The sequence below is a fragment of the Pleurodeles waltl genome, chromosome 7 (assembly GCF_031143425.1).
Source record: "Pleurodeles waltl isolate 20211129_DDA chromosome 7, aPleWal1.hap1.20221129, whole genome shotgun sequence".
In the NCBI taxonomy this organism is placed as follows: domain Eukaryota; kingdom Metazoa; phylum Chordata; class Amphibia; order Caudata; family Salamandridae; genus Pleurodeles; species Pleurodeles waltl.
In genome coordinates, this window is record NC_090446.1 from 1165175070 (window position 1) to 1165199855 (window position 24786).

The 24786-nt window shown below is 46.5% G+C and overlaps 1 protein-coding gene across 1 annotated transcript in view; it reads right to left on the minus strand.

Moving 5' to 3' along the window:
* LOC138246069 (uncharacterized) overlaps positions 1 to 20661 on the minus strand; it is a 73208-nt gene extending 52547 nt beyond the window's left edge. Inside the window, exon 1 of the mRNA XM_069200271.1 lies at positions 20562 to 20661. Within this exon, the coding sequence (XP_069056372.1) occupies positions 20562 to 20649 (88 nt within the window). The 5' untranslated portion in view covers positions 20650 to 20661. The remainder of the gene's footprint in view (positions 1 to 20561) is intronic.
* Positions 20662 to 24786: the final 4125 nt, after the last annotated feature.

Here is a 24786-nt window from a genome sequence, read left to right on the forward strand (position 1 = left end):
TATATATATTTTATTTTTTATTTTTTACATATGGGCAGCTGCCACTGTGCAGTTATGGTTCTGCTATTCTTTTTATTGAAAAGCCTTGTTTTGCATTGCCCATAACTGTTGGCTCCTGTGGATGGATCTGCACCAAATTTGACACTCCCTAGTGTAATCATTTAATGTCTGCCATTCCAAATTGTGTGTGGTTCCATGGCAGGAGAAAAAGTTGAACATCATAGTTTGCATAGGGCACATGCTTGCCTCTGTAGCCAAAACATCTGATTGGATTTATGCCAAACATAGTATGAAAGTAAAACTTTGCTAAAAAAAGCATGCTTTTTCTGTTTTTGTGTAAATCCATTCAAGCGGTTCTGGCTTTAGACCTGAACCAATTCCCTTGACAGACAGACCTTAGTGCCATCTTAGAGTTTCAAATTTGCAGCCTAGCTGTTGAGGCCTCAGATAATCATTGCCATTTTGGGTGTGTTAAGTCTGCAGCTTTGAAAAATAGTCTGCCGACTACTGGCACATTTCGGGCTGTTTAGACTGTGAAAATGTAAGTTGTTCTACAAAACAACAGTCATAATTTTTAGAGGGTTTTTGATACTGAACCCAACCTTTTTCCTGTGCACCAGGTCTATGGTCTCTCTCTAGACCACAGTCTAGGCATGCCTAGCAACGAGGGTTGGATTTCTTGTATAAACCCCAGACATCCATGGACTATTTTACATTTAAGGCAATTTGGAGATTCTCACTGTCTCAGAGTTAGGGTATCTTTACACAACCTCAAAAAGTGTCTTCTTTTTGACAGGAATAGGAAACACATCTATCATTTTGGGAGGAGCAGGAGACATGCTCAGCTGCTACCCTCAGCTTGCCAATGGCATAACCCTGTGAGAGATACTGTCTAATGCCATTCATCCCATCACTTTTTGTGTGTTTGGTGTAATGCCCTAGGGTCAAGGGTAGGGACAGATCTGGTCCCTTGCTTGCTGTGCCATAGGATCCAAGTTGTACCTCACTGACAAGGCCTAACAAGGCGGAGACCATACTGTTGTTGCTTGAGTTCTCTTCTGGAGGGGGGCCTACATTTCAGTTCAGGATGGACTGTTCCCATGAGAAGCAGAGTCAGTAATAATTTGCATAAGGTGGATTTAAGACTAGGGTAACACAGCGGATGAAAAAATTATGTGCTGGGATTCTAGCTGGAGCAATTGCCAGTTTGTAAGTATTCTTCCATCACCTTTTTTGTGTTTGATTAGTAGAAGCCAGGTTAGAAAATATAATTTGTCTTTCTCGGGTTGCACATAGTGCTGAAAAAAAAAAGTTAGAGTGTCAGAAAGACATGAATCAGCATCATGGCAGATAATATTCTAATAATTAGGGGAGCACTAGCCTGTGCCCCTATAACTACTAAAAGTACGTAAATACAGAATATTAGTATTAACAATAATAGCATCAGGGAAAGGAGAAAATAAACACTAACAGTAAATTTAGAATCTTGGTAGGGCAGGGGGCATAATTTAGAAGACCCCAAATAACAGTATTGATTGACATATCAAAATTAAAGAAATACTTACAACATATTTATCATTATGTAAATGTTCACAATCTTCAGACTGGTTTAGAAAAGTCAGAGGTTTAAAGCGTATTGTTTTATTTAAATAACATTTCCCCCAGTGCTGTCCAACTTTGAGCTCATACTTTTCACAAGCAGAAAAATAGCTGCAAGCTACAAGTCACCTGCACCTTTCATCAGGAAAGGAGGCACTGCAGGTGAGACCAACATTTTTCAAGTGAAGAGGGAAAACATTGCAGTTATTTACAAACAAGGTCTCCATGGACATCAAATCATGGAAAATGAGAGCTGATGCAGAGCTTGCCTCTGAGGTGAGCTGTAATAATGTGCTCTTTGTTGCTGATCATTGCTGATGGGTTAGGGAAAGAGCAAGAGGTGGAAACTAAAGAGAGTTGTCATAAATAGGCCTCTTATAGTACTGTTTACTTTCTGTTTCTTCTGCTGAATTCTTGAGAACTGAGAATGGGTAGCAAGAGTAATGCCAGACTGTCAGTGGTACTAAAGGGCAAGTGCAGAAACTGTAGTACAGCGGACTCCTAATAGATATCTGAAAAGGTCCTCAAACTTATAAGATTATGGGCAAAGAAAGCAAACATTTGCAGCACATCCCATTGATGTATTTTGCAATATTTTGCAAAATGCAAGCCAGTTTTAAGCCCCTTAGACACTCTGCCCAAGTTTTGGTTTAATGCAAACTTACAAACTCGAGTGAGGAAACCTGATGGACTGTAACCCACAAACCACCTGTGCATTACCTGAGGATGTTGTGTTCTGAGTAACGATCAGTTGTGCGAGATTTACTGTATCATTTGTTTGTTAGTGAGCTCCAAACTTCTTTCACCTTGGATAAACACTGCAAGAGTCCACCCTATATATTTTTAAGACTTTATTAAAATTAAGGTCCTTATCTAATGCAGTTAACATTTGTAAATGTAACTAGAAATATAAACAATAAGTTACCAAATAATGCAATTAATAAGAAAAATATTAGAAAGAATTACAGCTTTGCAACAGTATTTCATAAGCTGCTTTCATTATTTGATGGAAACAGTCTCTCTTCAATAACCTCACCCTTCCAGCCCTTAGCTACACTGTCATAGCACCAAGTGTAACATCTGAGTTTCTTGAAGAGGCCTTTATCTCACATACTTTAGGCAATCAACAGGCCTGTTGCTCTGTGTTTTGCAAAGATCACTTTTTGTCTCCATTTTGGTGTTCTGTAGTGAGCTGTTAGGTGAGGCTGACTCCAAGATGTCCATTACCTTCACTCAGGATATTTACAACTTCAGATCACACAAACCAAGGGCCACATTTATACTTTTTCATGCAAAACTGATTTAGCACACTTTTGCGTGAAAAAGTATGGCGCCAGCTAGCATCACTCCAAGACACCGGCCGGGTGTCATATTTATGGAATGGCGCTAGCCAGCAATAATGTCCTGCTAGTGTCCAGAAGGCAAGTAGTTACAGTCATAGGAAAACATGTGTTAGACCTAAGGTCTGGTCTTTTTGCTAATGGACCTGCAGATTTATCTAAAACCTGTACAAATATGTATTTATTGGCCATATGGATAAACCATCAGAAATGACAGATGTTAAATAGTATGTTCCATTCAAAACCATTTTGTTCAAGGCCTAATAAACAATGGTTTTGTTCCATTACCAATCTGAACAATGTGTCAAATTAATTTTTGCTATTGATGGTGTTTTTAAATTTGAAACTAATGCAAAACCAATGCAAGGTGTTTGCTGAGCAATTTGATTTAAATATAGATCCTCATTTACAAAGATGTGCAGGATAGCACTGCGGATAGCACTGCGGCAAAATTGGCAGCGCTGCACGGCATCATTTCAGAAATGCAGAGATGCACCACATTTACTACAATACAGCGCACCCTTGTGTTTTCCCTAGTGCTGGTGCTAAAATTAGCTGCCTAGCGCCAACGGAGGCACCCTAGTGCAAGGGTGCCTGCATAACAAAATGCAGCACACAAAGAAAAATCAAAAGTGAGGAGAAATAAAAGTATTTCTCCTTGTTACGCCACTCTAACGCCACTCCTGGCGCTGCCTCAGTTTTTTGATTTCTCATAAATCTCAGGCAGCATCAGAATGCAATTGGTGTTGCAGTGGAACACCCACAGCTGCACCCATTGCACACCCATTTCACGCAAAGTGATGCGTGTAAAGGGGACATATTTACAAGGTGGAGTTAAGCCACAAAAAGTGGCTTAACACCGCTTTGCAAATATGGAGCAGGGCACTGCGCCACCGGAACGTCGGAAAAAGTGACGTTGCCCTTGTAAATGAGGCCCAAAATGTTTCTATGAATTATACATGCTCTGAAAAGGTGTCATTACCCTGAATTTATCAAATTGTAGTTCCCCTACTACTGTTCATGTATATTTCCTTCTTAATTCATGTAACCTTGTTCTAAAAACAAATCAATGAACTGCGGTGAATAGATAAAGCTATTATGAGTAATTAGAATCTTTTCAAGATTTTCAGGTCATTGAAAATAATACAATTCAGACTGATCTGATTCGTCATCACTGGTAAAATATGTTAAACGTCTATGAAGCCTTGAAGACTAATAATTGATTGAGGTCCCAAAATAGTCGTATGGTGTAATTCTGGTAAGAAGCTGGGTTATTTGTTGAGAGGAGTGGGAGCCCACACTACGCAAGGTGAACAAGATCCTTGGGTGTCAACAGTAGGTCATGAAGAACTCTCTGGCTGAGTTAGCCATTGTATTGATGCACGTTTGGAAAAGATTTTTTTTACTACAGAATCACACGTTTGAATCCTCTGTGGTGAATGAGGCAAATCATGTGAGCAGTGGGAGATTGGATTTCCACCAGCTCATTTCCAGTGATTTGCCTTGGAATTTTAGGAGCTGTAGACCATTAAAGCACCATTTATAGATTAGTGATTTTACTAAGTTAGTTACGCCCTCATTAGAACCCTGGAGGTCGGTGATAAAGGCCAACGTTAATAAAAATGGAATTTTGACCACGGCGGAAACCGTCAACACCGACAGCCACTTTAACACACTGACCGCCACGGTGGTAGCAACAAGCACCATGGCGGTAACGCCAACAGCCAGGCGGAAGACAATGTACCACCCACCTTATTACAACAAGCCAATCCGGCAGATTTTCTGGGGCAGTATGAATGCCATCAAAAGCACGGTGGAAACAGAACACAGAAGGGAAACAACTCACCTTCCGACACTCAAGGAAGAACTACGACGTCATGGACCCCGAACTGCAGGTGTTCCCCATGTTCATATATTTCTTCCTACACCAGGAACAGGAACGGTGCCGAGTACCAGACCTGGCACACAAGGGAGGGGGGAGGAAAAAGAGAGTGACACACACACAAAACGCAACACCCCCACCCCCAACAACATACACACAAACAGATGCAACAACATTACATGTACACCTCGTACCCATCAGGAATAACGCAAGGACAAAAGGAAGTGAGTAAAGTAAGTGTAATTATATAAATGTCAAGAAATACATCCTCAAAGCACAAAACAGTATTAACAATATATACAAATGGAGGGACAAAGCCCAGTCTAAAATGTCCGTGGACCACAGGGCCATATCACATAGGCAAAGGCCACACTTGACTCCTGCCTCAATATGGAGAGAACATTGCTGGGGCATCAGGTTGAAAATACACAGGCACCTCAGGGGGAAGAGGAAGAGGGTGTACCTCAGCCAGAAGATGGTACAATGCTACTGCTTATGGAGGGGGCTACATGCCCTCTGCGATGTCCTGGGGAGTTCAAAGGCACAGTCTCTCTAGTGGGTGGTTTGCCCATTGCTTGGTCCTGGGGAGTGCAAAGCCATAATCTCTCAGGTGGGTGGTTTGCCCACTGCTTGTTCCTGGGGAGTGCAAGGCCACAGTTTCTCTAGTGGGTAGTTTGCCCACTGCTTGGTCCTGGGGAGTACAAAGCCACAGTCTCTCAAGTGGGTGGTTTGCCCACTGCTTGGTCCTGGGGAGTGCAAAGCCACAGTCTCTCTAGTTGATGGCTTCTCCACTGGTTCTGGAGGGGGCTTTGTGCCCAGTGTGTTTCATCCTGGCAAGGAGGGGGTGAGTGGATGTCTTCTTCCACTGGTTCTGGAGGGGGCTTTGTGCCCAGTGTGCTTCATCCTGCCAAGGAGGGGGTGAGTGGATGCCTTCTTCCACTGGTTCTGGAGGGGGCTTTGTGCCCAATGTGCTTCATCCTGGCAAGGAGGGGGTGAGTGGATGCCTTTTCCACTGGTTCTGGAGGGGGCATTGTGCCCAGTGATGCAGATCTTGGATGGTGCAAGGTCACAGTCTCTCACCTGGGTGTCACACCTACTGTTGTTGCAGGGGCCAGGATGCACTACAGCCCATGGAGGCACGACTACACACTGCCTGCCGGTGGTGATGGCTGCTCAGTGGTGGCAGTGGCCGGGCTGGTGGCAGTGCTACCAGTAGTGGGGGAGGCTCCAGCCCTTCCCCTGCAGCCTCGGACGGCTGCCCACTCGGGCTACTGCTGCTAGCAGTGGTGCTGGTGGTGGTGCAGGTGGCGGTGCCGGTGGCAGTGCTGCCAGTGGTTGGTGGAGGCTCCAGCCCTTCCCCCGCAGCCTTGGACGGCTGCCCACTGGGGCTGCTGGCAGTGGTGCTGGTGGTGGTGCAGGTGGCGGTGCAGGTGGCGGCGCAGGCAGCGGTGCTGGCGGAGGTGCTGCCAGTGGTGGGGGGCAGCTGCAGCCATTGTCCAGCATCCTTGGACAGCTGCCCACTGGGCTGCTGCTGGCAGTGGTGCTGGTGGCGGTGCAGGTGGTGGTGCAGGTGGTGGTGCTGGCGGCGGTGCTGGCGGCGGTGCTGGCGGCGGTGCTGGCGGCGGTTCGGCCAGTGATGGGGGGAGGATCCAGCCCTTTCCCCGCAGCCTTGGATGGCTGAAGTGCCATGCCTGGTGTTGTTTGCCCAGATGCTGCTCCAGCACCAGATCCATCTTGCCTGCTGCGTCTGCGCCTTTTTTACGGCCCTTGGCAGCTGGTGTTCCCTTCCTGCCCTTGGCAGCTGGTGGTGCCTCCTTGCCATTGGTAGCTGGTGGTCCCTTCTTGCCCTTGCCAGCTGGTGCTGCGTCCTTGCCCTTGGTAGCTAGTGGTGCCTCCAATCCCTTGCTAGCTGGTGGTGCCTCCTTGCCCTTGCTAGCTAGTGGTGCCTCCTTGCCCTTAGTAACTGGTGGTCCCTTGTTCCCCTTGGCAGCTGGTGCAGCCCACTGACAGTGCTTACAGGTGTCTCCTTGGAGCCACTCACACCTGCAGTAGCTGCAGAAACTACAGTGGCCGTGGACTGGGTGGCAGAGGTGCTGGCCTGGGTTCTGCCCACCCTGGCTCAAAGTGAAGGACGGTGGGGGAGGGGCAGGGAATAGGTCAAGAGTGGAGAGGAATAGCCTCTTAGGTACACTGGGGCTGGAAGAGGGTGAAGGTTTGGGAGTGGAAGGAAGAGGGAGTGGTGGTGGGAGGTGTCTGTCTGCTGAGTTTGGGTGCAGGTGCATGGGCTGGATGCTGTTGTGAGGTGGATGGCTGTTGGGTGTCTGAGTGCTTGCGTTTGTGTACTTTGGGAGGAGGGGGCACAGACACAGTGGGAGAGGACACAGGGGACGTGTGCATGGATGGGGGGGTGGTGACTGCCAGTGAAGGGTGTGATGGTGATGGAGGTAGTGGATGAGGATGTATTGCATGCAAGTGCGAGTGGAGACGCTACTGGGAGGGAGGTGGACGACGAGGAGGAGGGGGACATAGTGGAGGCAGTGGATGTTGGTGTGTCTGCATCTGTATGGTGCTTGTGTGAGTGTCTGTGGGATGAAGTGTGATGCTTGTGTTTGTCTGAGCCCCTTCTGTGTGTTGATTTCGGTGCATGCTGATTTGAAGGTGTGCTTGGGATAGGCTGGGGTTGAGGGGAATGGGACTGGGTAGAGGAAGTTGGAGGTGGGAAGCTAGAGACAGGGACAAAGGCTGCCTTCAGGGAATTGGCCAGAGCCTGGAACTATCTCTGTTGGGACACCATGCCAGAGTGAATGCCCTCCAGGAATGCATTTGTTTGTTGCAAATGACCTGTCAGACCCTGGATGGCATTCACAATGGTTGACTGCCCAACAAAGATGGATCGCAGGAGGTCAATAGCCTCATCACTGAGGGCAGCAGCGCTGACTGGGGCAGGGCCTGAGGTGCCTGGGGTGAATGAGATGCCCACCCTCCTAAGTGAGTGGGCATAGGAAACACGCTGAGGGGCTCTTGGGAGGGCAGTGCTGGTACGGGTGGCAGCTGTACCTGTAGTTAGGGTGGCCACAGAGGTGTCCGCCACCACCAGGGAGCTTCCATCGGAGGAGGTGTTGCTGTCAGAACTGTCCCATCCCACTGGTGCCCTCACCTTCGGTAGATTCGGCCTCATGGGCCATGTGGGATGCAGCTGCCTCCATCGCCAGTGCCTCGGCTCCTCCGCCAGATGATGCTAGTGCACACAAGGACAGGGTGACAAAACAAAAAGGGGGGGGAGACAGAGGATACACTTGGTCAATGCCAGCAACAACACCACTGTTGGCATACAAAACACACAGGGAACAGCCCTATGCACTACGCCATGCACTACCAGTTAAAATGCTAGTCACCAGGCCATGGGGTACGATGCCTAACGCCAATAGCAGCAAACCTGAAACCCACAGGACCCTGCCCAGTAGCAGATGCCCACTAGCATATTTTGGTTTGGAGTGCATCTGAGCCTGCCCATCATTGAACCTACCCTGCCATGTTCGTCCTGGCTTAGGGGCACCCACAGACCCACATCCCCCACCCAGATAGCACCTCAAGAGGGGTGCAATTTCCTGATTCTGAAACTGTACTCACCCCCTTGTGGCTGCTGTGATCCCTTCAAGCGCCCATCCAACTCCGGATAGGCCACCGTCAGGGGATCAGGGTATGATGGGCACCCCTTCCTCATTGGGAGGCCATCCCCAGCTGGACCTCTGCCATCTCTGGTGGCCCGAGGGTCCACACGTCCTTGGCGATGGCACGCCCAATACACTTTTTCTGACTTGCAGAAAAAGATACATAGGGCCTGATTCTAACTTTGGAGGATGGTGTTAAACCGTCCCAAAAGTGGCGGATATACCACCTACCGTATTACGAGTCCATTATATCCTATGGAACTCGTAATACGGTAGGTGGTATATCCGCCACTTTTGGGACGGTTTAACACCGTCCTCCAGAGTTAGAATCAGGCCCATAGTCATCCCGTCCGGCCTGTTACACTCATGGCCCACCATATCCCTCCCATCCCCTTACGCACAGACATTGCCCACCAAACATTCAGCACTCTGCCCAGGACCCCTCAGCCACCCCCCCCACACAAGGCTTACACACACAGCACTCCATGCATTCATGCCACATGCATCGTGCTCACAGTGTACTCACCTTTTGGTCTGGAGGACCATAAAGTAAATGGTACTGTGGTAGGACCCCATCTACTAGTCTCTCCAACTCATCCGAAGTGAAGGCAGGGGCCCTTTCCCCAGACACTCGAGCCATGGTAGCTTCCAGACACAGGTCACAGCAGCACTTGCAGTGTAGGTCCTCTTCTGTTGAAGGTAAGGTAGCAAGTTAGTGAACAGATAGAAAATGGTGGTCACGTCCATGGCGGTGCGTACCGTAACCACCGGAGTACATCACCATTGTCTCATGGAACTCATAGGCCCCAAAGATAACCAATGAGGTGTTGCACGGCTGTCGTCGACTGCCTCCCGCAACGGCGCACAACGTCAGCGTAATTACCTCATTTCCACTTGTCCCTCCTCACAGGTCAGGTGGCCACCATTTCAGGGGGAACAGGCCATGGCACATAACTGCATCACAGCAGACATAGGCAAATTAACAGACCTACACGATCACATACTGTTTCTGTCACAAAATGCAAGACATTTTACTCTGAGGATATCTTTGAATATGGCCGTCTGCTCACCGTTTTTCATCCTAGAGTTCAACCGCTGAGGATGAATAGGAGATGGAGACATAACCCCGTGTACAGACCCCTGGTGGACCTGGCAACAATGGAGGACAGGCACATTATCCTAACCTACAGACTTGATAGGGCCACAATCCAAGAGCTGTGTGCCCAATTGGAGCAAGACCTGAACTCATCTATCCATCACTCCACTGGGATCCCCCCTCTTGTGCAAGCCCTGTCAGTGCTCCATTTCTTGGCAAGTGGCTCCTTCAAAGCAACAGTGGCCATGGCAGCAGGGATGTCACAGCCTATGTTCTCAAACATGATGACCAGAGTGTTGTCAGCCCTGATGAAACACATGTGCAGCTACATGTTATTCCCCCGGGTGGAGGATTTGACCACAGTGAAGGCTGACTTCTATGCACTGGGACATATCCCCAACATCATTGGTGCTATTGATGGTACACATATTGACTTTGTCCCCCCCCCGGAGAAATGAACAAGTGTTCAGAAATCGAAAGAGCTTTCACTCTCTAAATGTGCAGATAGTGTGCCTGGCCAGTACATCTCTCAAGTGAATGCAAAGTATCCTGGTCTGTGCATGATGCCTTTATCTTGAGGAATAGTAGCATTCCATATGTGATGGCCCAACTCCAGAGGCACAGGGTGTGGCTAATAGGTGAGCCTATGGTCCCCACCCAGTGTCTGTTGGTATATGGGTGTGGGTTTGGCCCTAAGGGTGAGTGTCTGGCTAACAGGTATACCTCAATGGTAACAGGTGACTCTGGTTACCCCAACCTCTCATGACTACTGACCCCAGTGAGGAAGGGCAGGACAAGTGCAGAGGAACGTTACAATGAGGCACATGGGCGACCAGGGAGGATCATTGAGCGCACCTTTGGCCTCCTGAAGGCCAGATTCCGGTGCCTCCATCTGACAGGTGAATCCCTATGCTACTCACCCAAGAAGGTCTGCCAGATCATCGTTGCATGTTGCATGTTGCACAACCTGGCCTTGAGACGCCAGGTGCCTTTTCTGCAGGAGGATGAGGATGGAGATGGTCGTGTGGCAGTGATTGAGCCTGTGGACAGTGACGAAGAGGAGGCAGAGGAAGAGGATGTGGACAACAGAACAACTATAATTCAACAGTACTTCCAGTGACACACAGGTAAGACACTGTAAATTCACCTTCCCTTGCAGTTTTGTGTTGGACATTGTACATGGAAGGCTGATTTTTGCAATTCTATGGCCACTTACTATACCCTTTGGCATCTCTATTTTCAGATATCTGTGCCACACTCTGGTTCCTGGTGTGTTTTCTGCTGCCCACTACGGGTCATACCTATTTATACATAACTGTACAGTTGAATTGCAATGTTTACAGCTTGTTAAACGAATACATATTTCAATCAATTGACAGACTCCACACTTGTATTTGTTCCAGGAGTGTTTATTTAGGTGCTAATAAGTAGAGGGGGTATTGCAATGGGCTGAGTTGCTGATGGAGGAAAGTCCAGAATAGAGTCCAGTCTATTGGTATCACAGGTGAATTGTCCAAGGGGGCATAGGAAGTGGAGCAATGGCAGCTCAAGGTGGACAGGGTGACAGAGTGGGACACAAGGGTGACAATCATGAAAGTCGTATTTACTAGGGGGGTTTTGGCAATGTTCTCTGGCTTCTGCCTGGATCGCAGGGACCGTTTGCGTGGTAGTTCTCCTTCGACAAGGGGAGGGGTGCTGGTGGCCTGTTGTTCATGTGGCGGGGCCTCCTGTCCACTAGCGGCAGTGGAGATGGAAGGCTGGTCATCGGTGTGGCTAGTGTCAGGGGCCCGTTGTGTGCCACTGCTTCCCTCATGGTGTTGGCCATGTCTGCCAGCACCCCTGCAATGGTGACCAGGCTGGTGTGGATGTCCCTCAGGTCCTCCCTAATCCCCAGGTACTGTCCCTCCGGCAGTCGCTGGGTCTCCTGCACCTTGGCCAGTATCTGGCCCCTGGTCTCCTGGGAATAGTGGTATGCTCCCAGGATGTTGGTGAGTGTCTTGTGGAGAGTTGATTCCCTGGGCCTCTCCTCCCCCTGTCGCACAGCAGTCCTCCCAGCTTCCCTGTTGTCCTGTGCCTCTGTTCCCTGAACCTTGTGCCCACTGACAGTGACCCCAGATCCCTGATCATCCTGTGTTTGTGGGGTTGCCTTAGGTCCCTGTAGTGGTGTGTGGGGACAGTGGTATCGGCTCACTGGGTGGGTGCTGTGGTGGTGTTTCCTGAGGGAGGAGGCTCTGTGGTGGCATGGGACTGTGTCTGGGTAATCGACTGTCCAGAGGTCCCTGATGGCCCAGGTAGGTCATCCTGATCCAGGTGTGCAGGGCTGCTGTCATCACTGTGGGCCTCTTCAGGGGTGACTGGATGTTGCTGGCACCTCCTCTCCGGTGACGTTGTGTCGGGGTCCTGTGGGTATGTAAAAGCAGTGTTATTGTTACTGCGTGTGACATCTTGTGCATGGGTATGTTTCCCCCTATGGTTGTTATTACCAAGGCAGCTTTGGCTTGTGTGACTTGTTATTTGGTTGGCTAAGTGATTGTCACTAGTGTGCATGCTGTGGTGATGGGTGTCCATGCAGGGCTGTGAGTGGTGTCCATGCATTGGTGGTGCATACAGTGCTGGTTACTGGAATGGGTGGGTTGTGATGGTGGGGTATATGTGAGGTGGTGGGGATATGGGGGTGAGGGTAGGGGTATGTAATGGCATGCAGGTGGGGGGTGAAAGTAGTAAAGATTTGACTTACCAGAGTCCAGTCCTCCTGCTACTCCTGCCAGGCCCTCAGGATGCTTATTGCCAAGACTTGCTCCTCAAATGTTGTTAGTTGTGGGGGAAGAGGTGAGGGCCCACTGCCAGTCCTCTGTACAGATATCTGGTGTCTTTCAACCACGGAACGCACCTTCCTCCATAGGTCATTCCACCTCTTCCTGATGTCATCCCTTGTTCTGGGGTGCTGTCCCACAGCATTGACCCTGTCCACGACTCTCCACCATAGCTCCAACTTCCTAGCAATGGACGTCTGCTGCACCTGTGATCCGAATAGCTGTGGCTCTACCCAGATTATTTCCTCCACCATGACCCTTAGCTCCTCCTCTGAGATTCTGGGGTGTCTTTGTGGTGCCATGGGTGTAGTGTGAGTGGTGTGTGTGAGGGTGTGTGGGGTGATGTGTTGGGGTGTGTGCTGTGAGGTGCGTGGATGTTGTATGGGTAATGGTGTTCTGTGGGCGCTCCTGGCGTGTCTCTCTCTCAGTTGTAAATTGTTTGTAGTGGTAAAGAGTTGTAGGTAATGTGGGTGTGTGTTTTATAGTTGTGTGTGGGTGTGGTGTGCGTATGTGTGTCAGGTGTGTGTAGTTTGAATTGTCCAATGTGGTGTTGTTTTGTATGTGTGTTTGTATTTTGAACGCAGCGGTATGTACCGCCAGTGGTTTACCGTGGTTGAATGTTCGCCTCTGTGATTCCTGGGTCATAATGCTGTGGGCGTAGTTCTGTTGGCATAACGGTGTGAGTTTTGGTACCACCAGTTTATCACAGACCTTTGGGCTGGCGGATTTGTGTGTGTGTCTGTATAGTGGCAGATTTCTATGTGTGGGTCATAATACGCATAGCGGTATACCGCTGCGGTCGCGGTATGTTGGCGGCAGTCAGCATGGGGGTAAGCGGCACTTACCGCCAATGTCATAATGAGGGCCTTAATGTTTTCTTCTGATTCTAGAGTTAATTTGTCAATGGTGGTAGTCAAATATTTCTCAAGTAACAATGACATATGAGAAAGTGTATATCACAACAGGCCTGATAATCAGGCCAATAACACTATCATGAGGGAGTCACTGACCATGTTTTTTGAAGATTCTGTAACAGATGACAGCAGCTTTGCTGTTTTGATAGGTATCCACTTTGTTGAGTTTGCTATGGATGGAGTAGGAGATGCAACATATGATCAGCACAGGACAGTGAAAGGGTTGCATGAAATTGTAAAATCTTCTAATTAAAATAAAATGTGGTCATGACCTGCTGACTGTGTCTTTGAAGAAAACCAAGAAGATCATTTTCACGATTCAGTACTTGGGCATAAGCACTTGGGCATGAGATCTAATTTTGAGACTTCCCAAAAGGATGGCACTCTTGCCAATGATTACGATGTTTTGGGCCAAGTAAAAGAGATTGTTTAGGAAACATAATTAAAGGCTATTGGGGAATAAGACTACAATTCAAGCTAAGGAACAGAAGATCCATTTCTTGTGCCAGTATCACTTCCATGCCATGACCTGTGGTTTTGTTGTGCATGAGGAAGTTACAGCTTGCAGTAAAAACAGCATGGTGATGCTAAAAAGAGCCTGATGTCCAGGATTCTGTAATGGTGAGGAAGTGAGGGAAGGTGTTTTTCATTGGTTTACTGATGCCAGAGACATGCTTTATTGCAGATTGGGCATGAAGAAGTGCACTTCTGATCAAAGATGGCTATGATGAGTCAGGGGAAAGTATGTGTAAATCGGTATGGTAAGCCGGTCGGACAAGAGGAGTAGACGGGAAGGGTTAGGGCTTAGTTTGGATCATCTTCAAGCTTGGGATTTTGAGCGTTTGATGTTGTTGTTCATTGGAAGTGTCATGATTAGGGAAATGAGATGGGGAATTAAGTGACTGAGGTTCCAGAGGGCTGGTTGTCTTTTCATCATAAGCATTAAGGTGATTGGTGAGTGCAACTGAAATGCTGAGGATCATTTGAAGCCCAATGCCTAAGGTGCTGCAAGTATTTAAATGTTTGCTATCAATATCAATACCATACATTTCAGACAAATTGTCAAGGGTTTTTCCCCTGGAGTGCCCTTGGGAGCGGAGGAGGGACATATACAGTTTAGTGCGTGTATCTGCCCATGGTGTAGTCACACTTGAAGGGGCAGTTATAAATATCTACAAGGAGCATTTCTAAGCATAAAGTTAAGACATTTCTCTGTTGAAATGCCTTTTAAATTTGTGGGAGTAACACCATGGGGCATAATCACAATCAAAGCCATAATCCCAGCGTTTGTGAATAGATCTCGCTACAGATTGGAGGTGGACTCCATGGACACATCGGGATTGGGAGGGAGAGCATGGTAGTAGATATTTAGCTTCTTCATTTAGAGGCGGTCAAAGAATTATGTGAGGTTCAAGTGCACTAGGCGACTCTGCAATAACAACCATGAGAACATACGATTGTGACACGCAGTAAAAGACATCTGTTTCCATTGTAATAGATATCAAAATGAACATTAAATGTGACACAAGGAAGAGAAAAATATCTCTGGGTATGTTTCATTAATTAACTTTCTCAAACCATTTACAGTAATTTTGGGTAATAACTGAACAATGGTGTTGCATGGTAAGTGTTGTTTTCAAATATGCCGTCCACCAAAAGTATTGGGGTAGAAGTGAGTCCTAACACATTTTAAGTACAGAGAGACTTGATTAGGAGTGCTTTAAATGTAGCCAAATTATTTCAGAAGAACTATTTGTCTATTGTGTGAGGGTTTGAGAAGTCTGAAGGTGGGGAACTGGAAAATGATGATGAGGGCTGGCGATTCCAGATCATCATGTTTGAGTGTTGCCAGAGTGTGCTCAACCTATTTGATTTCTCTAATTCCCCGCCCCTAGGCAATGTATTTTTACACATTTGCACTCACTAGGTCTGGGTTGGAGTGAACGGAGTCCTACTTCGTGGAATTCCATGGAGTTGAAAAAAACTCAGTCTAATTCCGCAAGGCCGGAGTTCTGTGCCCTGTGGAGTCCTCTTGAATGCGCCCATCTCGAAAATGCTAAGCACGGTCAGGCCTGGTCAGCCAGGCCCAACCCTGCTTAGTGCTTCTAAGATCGGGCACACTCAGAAGGGCTGTAGGCAGTGAAAGCTGCTGTTTCAGGACTCTTGTGCACCAGCCTGTCTAGTGTGTAGTGAACACGGGGCAGGCCCATGGACAAGTGGCCTGAAACATCAGTACTGCTTCCGGCCCTGGCCTGAAAAGGGACGTAGGCAATGAAAGCTGCCAGGCCTCTTGTGCACCAGACTGCCCGGTGTGCAGTGCACACAGGGCAGGCAGTTGCACAAGAGGCCTGAAAGTTCCCTACAAGTTAAGTTGTCTAGCATAAGTAAAGACTAATTTGGGCGTGTCACAAATTTGGCCCAAAATAAAGAGTAAATTAGAGACTGACGGTTATTGCTTTGAGTAACCAAATGTAAATGCAAAATGTCTGTGATCTTCCCCAAATGCTGTCTGCTCTGCAATCTGATATGAATAGTTTCCATCACAGAATAGTTCTTTACATAGCAACCCCTTTGCCTGAAGAAGCCGCTCTACAATTTCCGTGGAAATATGTGTATCAAAGCAAGTTCAACTTGAACAGACGCATACTTTCTTTGTCGCTGCAGTGTGCCTTATCTGACTTCAAAAATACCTTTTGAGCAGGATGCAGTCAAAAGGGATTGCAACGACCTAGCGCTGAGGACTGTTACACAGACCAAATGTAAGTGACTGCTAAGCATTCTTTCATGCATGATCTTGGCCATAAATGCTGTGCAAAAAGAAAAGAGTGGTATCACAAAACATTTTTGTCTGGGGAAATATGTGCCCTTGTTGGTAAACAAAGAAGCACTTGACCAATTCTTATTCCTAATTTGTAAAGAAAAGGTGTTGAAGCTCTACATTTTACTAAAAAGTGCATGGCCGCGCCACAAGTATTGAGGGTGCTGACTACTTGATTCCAGCTCATGTTTCTTTAATCCACTGTGCTGATGGGCCCCACCTGCTGCCACATCTCAAAGTAAGCACTGGTGACTGGTTCAAATACATTTTTCCACCATACTGAATGAGGTTTGTGAGGTTTGTGGTGGTGGTGGTGGTAATGTGTGACTAGAATATTTGTGCATACTTGTTATGTTGCATTTTTGTTGTGTTGTATCGTGTTGCTTTTTGTGTTGTGTTTGTGTGCTGTATGGATTTATTGTGCCATTGTCATGTGGTACTTTGGTTGCTGTGTGGTGTTCTGTTTTGACTGCTTTATTGTGTCATGCCACATTAAAGTAACGTTGTGCTGTTACTTTGCTCTTTATTGTGTATTGTGCTGTGCTCTGTTGTGCTGTGTGAATAATTTAGAAATGTCAACAAATGCTGATATATTTTCAGCCAATATAAGACTGATGCTCGGAAACTGCATCCATTTGTTTTTTCATATAGTAGCTGTTGGACTTGGCCTTTTCTGTAGGGTCATCCCCAGACGTTTTGCCTTCACCCTGTTTTCTGAACTGTTTTTGTCGGCTTTTACAACTCTGCACCCCTTGCCACTGCTAACCAATGCTAAAGTGCTTGTGCTTTCACCCTACAACATGATAACATTGGCTTACACCCAACTGACATATTTAACTTACTTGTAAGTCCCTAGTAAAGTGGTGCTACTTGTACCCTTGTCCGGTAAATTAAATGCTATTAGTGGGTCTTCTGCAATAATTGTGCCTCCCACTTATGTAGCCTTTTAAACATGTCTCAGGTCTGCCATTGTAGCCTGTGTGAGCAGTTTGAGACTGTCATTTTGACCAGGCAAACTAAACCTTTTGCCAAACCCAAACCTTCCTTTTTTATATATCTAGGTCACCTGTAGGGTGGGCCTTGAATAGCCCATAGGACAGGGTGCAGTGCATTTAAAAAGTTGGTCATGTTCATTTAACATTTATATGTTTTAGTAGTTCAAAAACTCCTACGTTTATTTTCACTACTGTGAGGCCTGCCTCTCCAATAGGTTGACATTGGGTTAACCTATTCCATTTAATATTTGATAACTTTAAATTGGGAGCAGATAGGAATGCCATGTTTGGTGATTGAGCAATTGGAATTAAAAATCCTCTCTAATGGTAAAGTCGGATTTTAAGTTACAATTTTTTAAAATGCCACTTTGGAAAGTTGGCAGTTTCCTGCCCTAACTACTTGATGCCTGCAGCCTGTTCCTGGGTCACATGACTAGGTGTCTCTGGCAGCTGGACTTTGTTTAATCCTCCCATACAGCTGCACATTAGTGGGATTAGGTGTGCATGAATGGGCCATCAACTGGCAGGATAGGGAAGGAACTGGGCACAGCACCACTTGCAACTGAATTGGCTGTTTTATTGCCTTCACACAAAGGATTCTTCACCAATTCATTGTTCATGCAGCCAGCTTCGAGCCAGAACATTGGAGACAGCGAACTTCAAAGACGTCTAAGGGAATTCATTAGAATCTTCTCCTACTTCAAAGTGGACCCAGATATAAATACTGGACTCTCAGACCCAACTCTTTATTGCACATTTGGACTTCTGGAAGACTCAGAAGGACTGCTGTGCTATTATGCAAGAGGGACTGCTACACTGTTGCCCTGCTGCCTTGTTGTCTGAGTGCAGAACTGGACCTGCATCCTGAACCCAGGACCACCAGAGTGACTTCAATGGCTAGTTGGCTGGCCTCCTATTCAGAGCCTCAGGGACAGAAAAGGTTCCAACCACCTTGCACCTAATATCTGGATTCTGTCTGCAGTGAGTACTACCACTCAAGCGGTGCCACCCCAGTCCTGGACCCTTAAAAGTGGGCATGAAGGTGCTCTGTCAGCCCAGTTGTAGTTCTGTGAGCAGAACTGATGCATCATGACGCATCTTCTCACAGATGCATTGGAAGTGCTACAGCACAACCCATCCCTGATGCTGGACCGCGCATCGCAGCCTGCAGTCTCCTTGGAACCACTGCTGCACAATGGATCCTTGACACAGGCCTTTGCATCACAAACCATTCATCGATGGCCTCCTCGATGACAATGTAGGACTCTGCACAGCAGCCCTGCAGCTTCCTCCAAGCCCACCTGTGACCGGTGTATCTTCGACTCAGGACTTCACATCACAAGTCCTTTGTCAACAGCATCCTTGATGACGATGCAGGACTCCACATCACAGACCCACTGCTCCTTATAATTGAATCTGCGCAACACATCTGTGACAGTGGATCTCTCAATGCATCTCAAAACAGGAGTTAAGGTACTTTGTTCAGGTGCCTTAACTGGGTCCCTATATCCTGCACACATGCCATCACGGTTGGTCTGAACTTGTGATTTTGTCCCAGTCTGGTGCAACCAGATAATCACAGTTGCCACTTTGTGTGGTTTTAAGCACTGTTTTTATATACAACATGTAAAATGCATATCTCCAGTTCTACTGATTGTATTTTTGTTGTTTTGGTCTCAAGTAATTTGTAACATCTTACTCTGTTTTTCTAAATGGTTGCGGTATTTTTCTTGTGTTGTGTTATGACTGTATTACTGTTTGAAGTGCTGCATAAATACTTTACATATTGCCTTCAAGTTAAGCTTGATTGCTTTTGTACCAAATTACCAGCGATTTGAGCATAGATTCATCTGAGGTTTGCTTGTATTTCACCCTGACAGAGATTGTGATTGCTGCTTGAGTAGGGGTTTTGTCCCCCTCAGCCAGTAACCTAATTTCCAACAGTAGTTTTCAGTTATGCGCCTGATTACTTGTGACAAATTGAAGTGCACTTCTGACTGCGCAGGACATTGACACTTTAGTACATGTTTTCATCCTGGTTGTAACACCATGATATGATTTAATCAAAGCCAAAGGGCTAGCAATTAATTCATGGAACTGTTATTCATGTGTAAAAGATGCATGCAAATTTGCTATTTCTGCTTCAAAGTCACAGGTCCAAGTACCAAATCATTTCTCTGATTATAGATATTGATTTACGCATATATATGTGATAATAATACATGCTTATTGAGTCAGTTATTATGATTTGCATACAACAGACCCTTTAAAGGGCCCTTTTTAATATTCAGTTGTACTGGGTCAAACTCTAGAGTCTTTAAAAGAGCTACACACCTTTTGTATGTACATTTGCAGACAAAAGCAAAACACGTCCTGTAAAGCTGTAGATACAACAAAAATGTATTAATGTTTGACACATCTCCAACTCTTCAACTATCTAGAACATCATATGCCCCAAACTGTACGCTTTAAATGATCACTTCAAGTTCTCACTTTATATTATAAGCCGATGCCTTAGTTTATAGAAAGCATTATAAAGGAAACATCGATAACAACGCTGGACTTTTACTGGTTCTGGGACTAACAGTTCAACAATAAGCACAGATGATATGAGCCTGTGAGTATTACAAAAGGAAAATCATTTTTTTGTTTTTGTTTATTTCGCGATGGTTGCCTTCTTCGTGCCACAAAGTTAATGAAATCACTTGCCATCAGAAGCTGTACAGAGAGCACACCTCATCATAGGCTGCTCGGAAGACCCCACTGGCACAGGAAGGGTAGCATGAGGCCTAATACTAGCAAGGAAAATGTTTCCCTGCCTTCTTGACTGGATAATTAATTACAGCCATAACAGGGGGAAATGGGGCCCTCTGCTCAATGAGGGGTGAGTACATTATTAATGTATACGTTGGACTGAATGTCTTTTACACAGTTTTTGAATACCGTGAAGTTAGTCGCGTCAGCAACACGATATGCCTTTGCATACAGATCTAACAGGCTTCTGTGCACAACTCATATACACTCCCAAGAACATCTCTTGGTGCTATTCACAGATAATGCCTATTAAGTGTTGCCCACTTCAGTGGTAGATATTTTATCAGCATCAGAAGGATAAAAGACTGAGTGCACCCACTAGGATTTGAACGGGTGGCTGTGGGTTGAAACACAGATACTGGAGTAAATGTATCAGTCAACTGAGCCACCAGACCCAAATTAGATGCGCACATACTTGCCACATGGCTGACTGCTATGAATACCAACAGCAAGGGTTATAAGCCATGGAAGAAAATGGGTCACCTGCCCTTCTTGGATAGTAAAATACTTGAGGTGCATAGTACATCTGGGATGCCCGGTCGATGTGCCGTTGCACCTGCTGCATCCGTTCTTTGGGCTCAAAATGAGAACAAAAATCTGCAAATTGTACAGTACATACCGGTGCAGCTGCAAATGAGCAGAAACCAGAAATACAGCAACCGCGGGCAGTCTGGAAACAGCAGCATGTCTACGCCAGTTGTGAACATCGCTCTGCGCCCTTTCTCGCCTGCACTGGTAAAAGGACTGAAACCATTCAGGCCCCTCCCCCAGACATCCTCTTCCCCACTGCGGTTATAAAGCTGACAAATAGAGAATCGTTAAGTTAGAGCTAGTAACATGGCCTAGTGAATTAAGTGGGCTGCCCTGGCATCTGTTGATGACCAAAACTGCAGGTCATGAGTCTGAATTGTGGCAGCACCTGCCTAGCTTTTCGTCTATCTGACGTACGTACATTAAGCCTGCAGTGCTTTAAATGGGCCGGTACTGTCCGGTACTGAGTACCGGCACTTTTTTATTTTGAGAGGGAGAGTACCGGCACATCTCAAGAAAAACGCAATACTTTTAATTAGAGAGTACCGGCACTTCTCAGAAACAAGCAGGTACTGTGGCACAACAGAGTACCTGCACTTTAATTTTTCAATTTCAAGCACTGCATTAAGGGCTATACAACTGAGCAATAGTGAAAGGTGTCTTTTGCAACTTTTACAATCTTACGTGCTGCATAATTATTATTTACTTTGCTTATATTGTGCGTGTTAACCAGTGCCTTAACTCTAGTCGATGACAACATGTTATGTAATATCTAATTTATCATTGAATCGGTCTTAGGATAACTACAAATAAAAAATTTATCAGACTTTGACGCACATTATCCCTTCAACCCTTCCTCGACCCTGTCGTTAACTTAATCGAGGAATGTTCACCTCCCAAAAACACCACGTGATCTCGCTAAAAAATAAACGACCCGAGCGACCTACTCCGACGTCACTCTCTGGCCTCTCTATAAAACGCCGGCCCACGAAATGGAGGAGGCCCAAACAAACCATATCCTGTTCTTTTGTTTCCGTTTCTACTGGCAGCAGTCCATAACGATTGGCTTCAGGACGTGATTCCTTCTAGTATATATATTTTTTAATTAGTTCACTGGCCTCAAATGAGCATTATGTTGAGCTGAGCTCACTGTCACGGGGTAAGGCTTACCCGTTGCAAACGTCTGGGGCTGTCGGTCTGTGGGCTTGCAGGGGCCACCATGCTTTTCCTGTTGGCTGTTTTTCAGCCAATGCAAGTATATTTAGTACCTGGTAGTCTATTGGGATCCTGCTGGGCTGTTTCTCATGGCTCCGCATCTAGACTTTCTTTTGCTTCTCCTCTGGTGTGCCTTGGCTATCGTGTACCTGGTTGGTTTTTCAGGCCCAGAGAATTGATGGATCTGAGAGGCACTGGCCCCCTCCCATGAAGGATGCACCTAGACCCTAACTTCGGGAGGGATGGAGGATCGCTACTACTTAAAGTCGGAGTGGTGGGGCTACCACTTCATGCAATGGGGCTGAGACATCTGCATAACACATGCAGATAGCGTTTGTGCATGCCTGAATGTTCATGCTTTGGCACGTTAAAGTCAGTAAGAACTGGATGTCTGCAAGATGGCTTGTACTGAGTGAGCCTTGGGCCTGTGTGCATGTCTCACACAGAAAAGAAAACACTGACACCTTATTGGAAATGTGTCTTTTCTTATTAAAAGCAACATAAGCTGCATCATAAACATATGCTTCAGGGAACAAGAAGAGGTTTGTGGGACGATCGTCCAATGAGCACAAGAAACCAATCCCACAGACCAGATAAATAGATTTATATGAACCCTATTAAAGGTGTGGCATAGATACTGTGATAAAGAAAATTATGAGGCACCCCAATTAGATTTCCCAAAATGAGGCGGGTTCAGTGACAGCTCAAAAGAAAGGGGCATTCCTAGAGTATAATAAGTGGGGTAACTGTTCACATTATAAAACAAGTATGTTTGTATTTATATAGCACAGACTTAGCTATAATGTGATGTAATATAGATTTGTGGAGCATGGACTTGTGGGTATCCAGGTGCTGAGTAGTTGCAGGATATGCAAGCAATTTTTCAGTTCCTTGTAGATCTCCATAAGAGACAGTGCTGTCTTGATGTGTTGGGAGATGTCATTCCAAGATTTGGCTGATTTGGATACGAGGGGGTCAGGGGGAAAGGGAGGCCATGGCTGAGCAGAGGTTCCTAGTTGGTTGGTGGAATTTTAGTCAGTGGTTAAGGTAGGGGGGGCTGGTTGTGTAGTGCCTCATAGGTGTGAGTAAGCATCTTGAAATGGAAGTGTTTTTGAATGGGGAGTCAGTGAACTTATCAGAGGTGATGTGTGATGTGCATGCAGTGAGGAAGATTAAGAACTATTCTGGCAGCAGCATATTGGATAGTTTGCAACTTGTACAGCAGGTGAGCGGAGATGCTGTAGTAGAGAGCATTGTCCTAGTTTAGTCTGCTTCTGAGGAGGGCCGAGGTGACGATCTTTCTGGTATCAGGTGGGAGCCATTTGATGATTTGTCTGAGCACACAGAGTATGTGAAGGCAGGCAGAGGTGATGGCATTCATCTGATGACTCATGGTGAGGTTGGTGTGCAAGACTATGCCCAGGTTTCTGGTGCCGTCAGAGGGTGTGGGGTTGGGGCCTAGTTCTGTGGGCCACCAGGTGAAGTCCTAGGGTGAATTTGTCTTCCTAAATATCAGAACCTCCATCTTGTCAACATTGAGTCTGAGGTAGTTAACTCTCACCTAATTGGCCACATTGGTCATGCACATCTTGATGTTACTTTTGGTGATATTTGTGTCTTCTAAGAGGGATAGGATGAGCTGGGTGTTGTCGATGTAAGAAATGATATTGAGACTGTGGGTCCGAATGATGCCTGCTAGAAGAGTCATGTATACGTTGAAGAGAGGCTGAGTGAAGAGCGTTACGGGACTCCGCAGATAAGGCCCTTGGGTTCTAAGGTGAACGGAGGGAGCTTGACCCAATGTGTTCTTCCAGTCAGGAAGGAAGCTATCCACATGAGAGTCGGATCTTGGATTCCAGTTTTGTGGAGTCTGGAGATGGTGTGTGATGGGAGACTATGTTGAAGGTGGCAGAAAGGTCCAGGAGGATGAGTGCAGCAGTCTGGCCTTGATCTAGTATGGTGCGAATATCGTCTGTGGCTGCCATGCGGGTGGTCTTGGTGCTGAAGTTGCTGTGGAAGCCTGATTGTGAGTTGTCCAAAGGTATGTAGTGTTCAAGGTAGTGGGAAAGCCGATGGTTGATAGTCTTTTCTATTATTTTTGCTGGAAAGGAGAGCAGGGAGTTGGGTCAATAGTTGTTGCGAATTTCAAGGTCTGAGGATACTTTCTTGAGGAGCGGGGTGACTTCAGAGTGTTTGCCAGGCATCCAGGAAGGTTGTTTTAGTTAGTGAGGTGTTGATGACGATTTTGAGTGTTGTTCTTATTGTGGGTCTCCCTATGTTGAAGAAACATTGGGAACATGGGTTGTTACTGGCTTCAATCCTCTGGATCTGAGCATTTTTCTTTGTCTATCAGTTTGTGGAAGTAACTCATAAGTGAGATCTTGAAGGCATTCCTGGAGGTGGGCTCTTGTGAGGTTCTTCATTTTCTTTCTAACTGTTGACATTGCCTCTAGGGTTTGTCAGTGTGAAAGCACCCTAGTTTGTTTCTCTTCTTTGGGTTAGTGTTTTTGAGGGATACAAGGATGTTGGCACTTGTGGGGATCCACTTATTGAAACAGTGTGTGTTAGTGTTGGTGTCATCAGAGAAGGTTGGGATGAAGCTGGAGGGTGTTGAGCTAAGCAACTTTGGTCACATTCTTCCAGCTGCAGCTATGGGTGCATAGCCTCTCAGGTGGTGCAGTGGGTGCTCTTGTGATGTTAAAGTGTATGATGAAGTGGTCTGTCCAAGCGAGCGGGAGATGTGTCTGATCTTGATTTTGTCACTGGAAGTAAATATGGGGTCCTGAGTGTGTCCTGCAGAGTGTGTGGGCTTCTTCATGAGTTGAGTGACGTTGATGTTTTGTAGGCTGTCTAGTAGGCCTGTGGTATTGGAGTCTGTGGGTTTGTCAAGATGGAAGTTGAGGTCCCCTAAGAGTGAGAAGTCTTTGGTGTTAATGGCAAAAGGGATGACAAGTTCGGTGAGGAGGTTAAGGAAGCTGGTCCGGGATCCTGTGGACAGTATGCAAGGATCCCCCTGATAGTGGATTTGCCATCTGTCTGGAACTTGAAATCTAGGTGTTTCATGAAAGTAGTTTCTGGGTCTTTGGTGAAGGTGCATC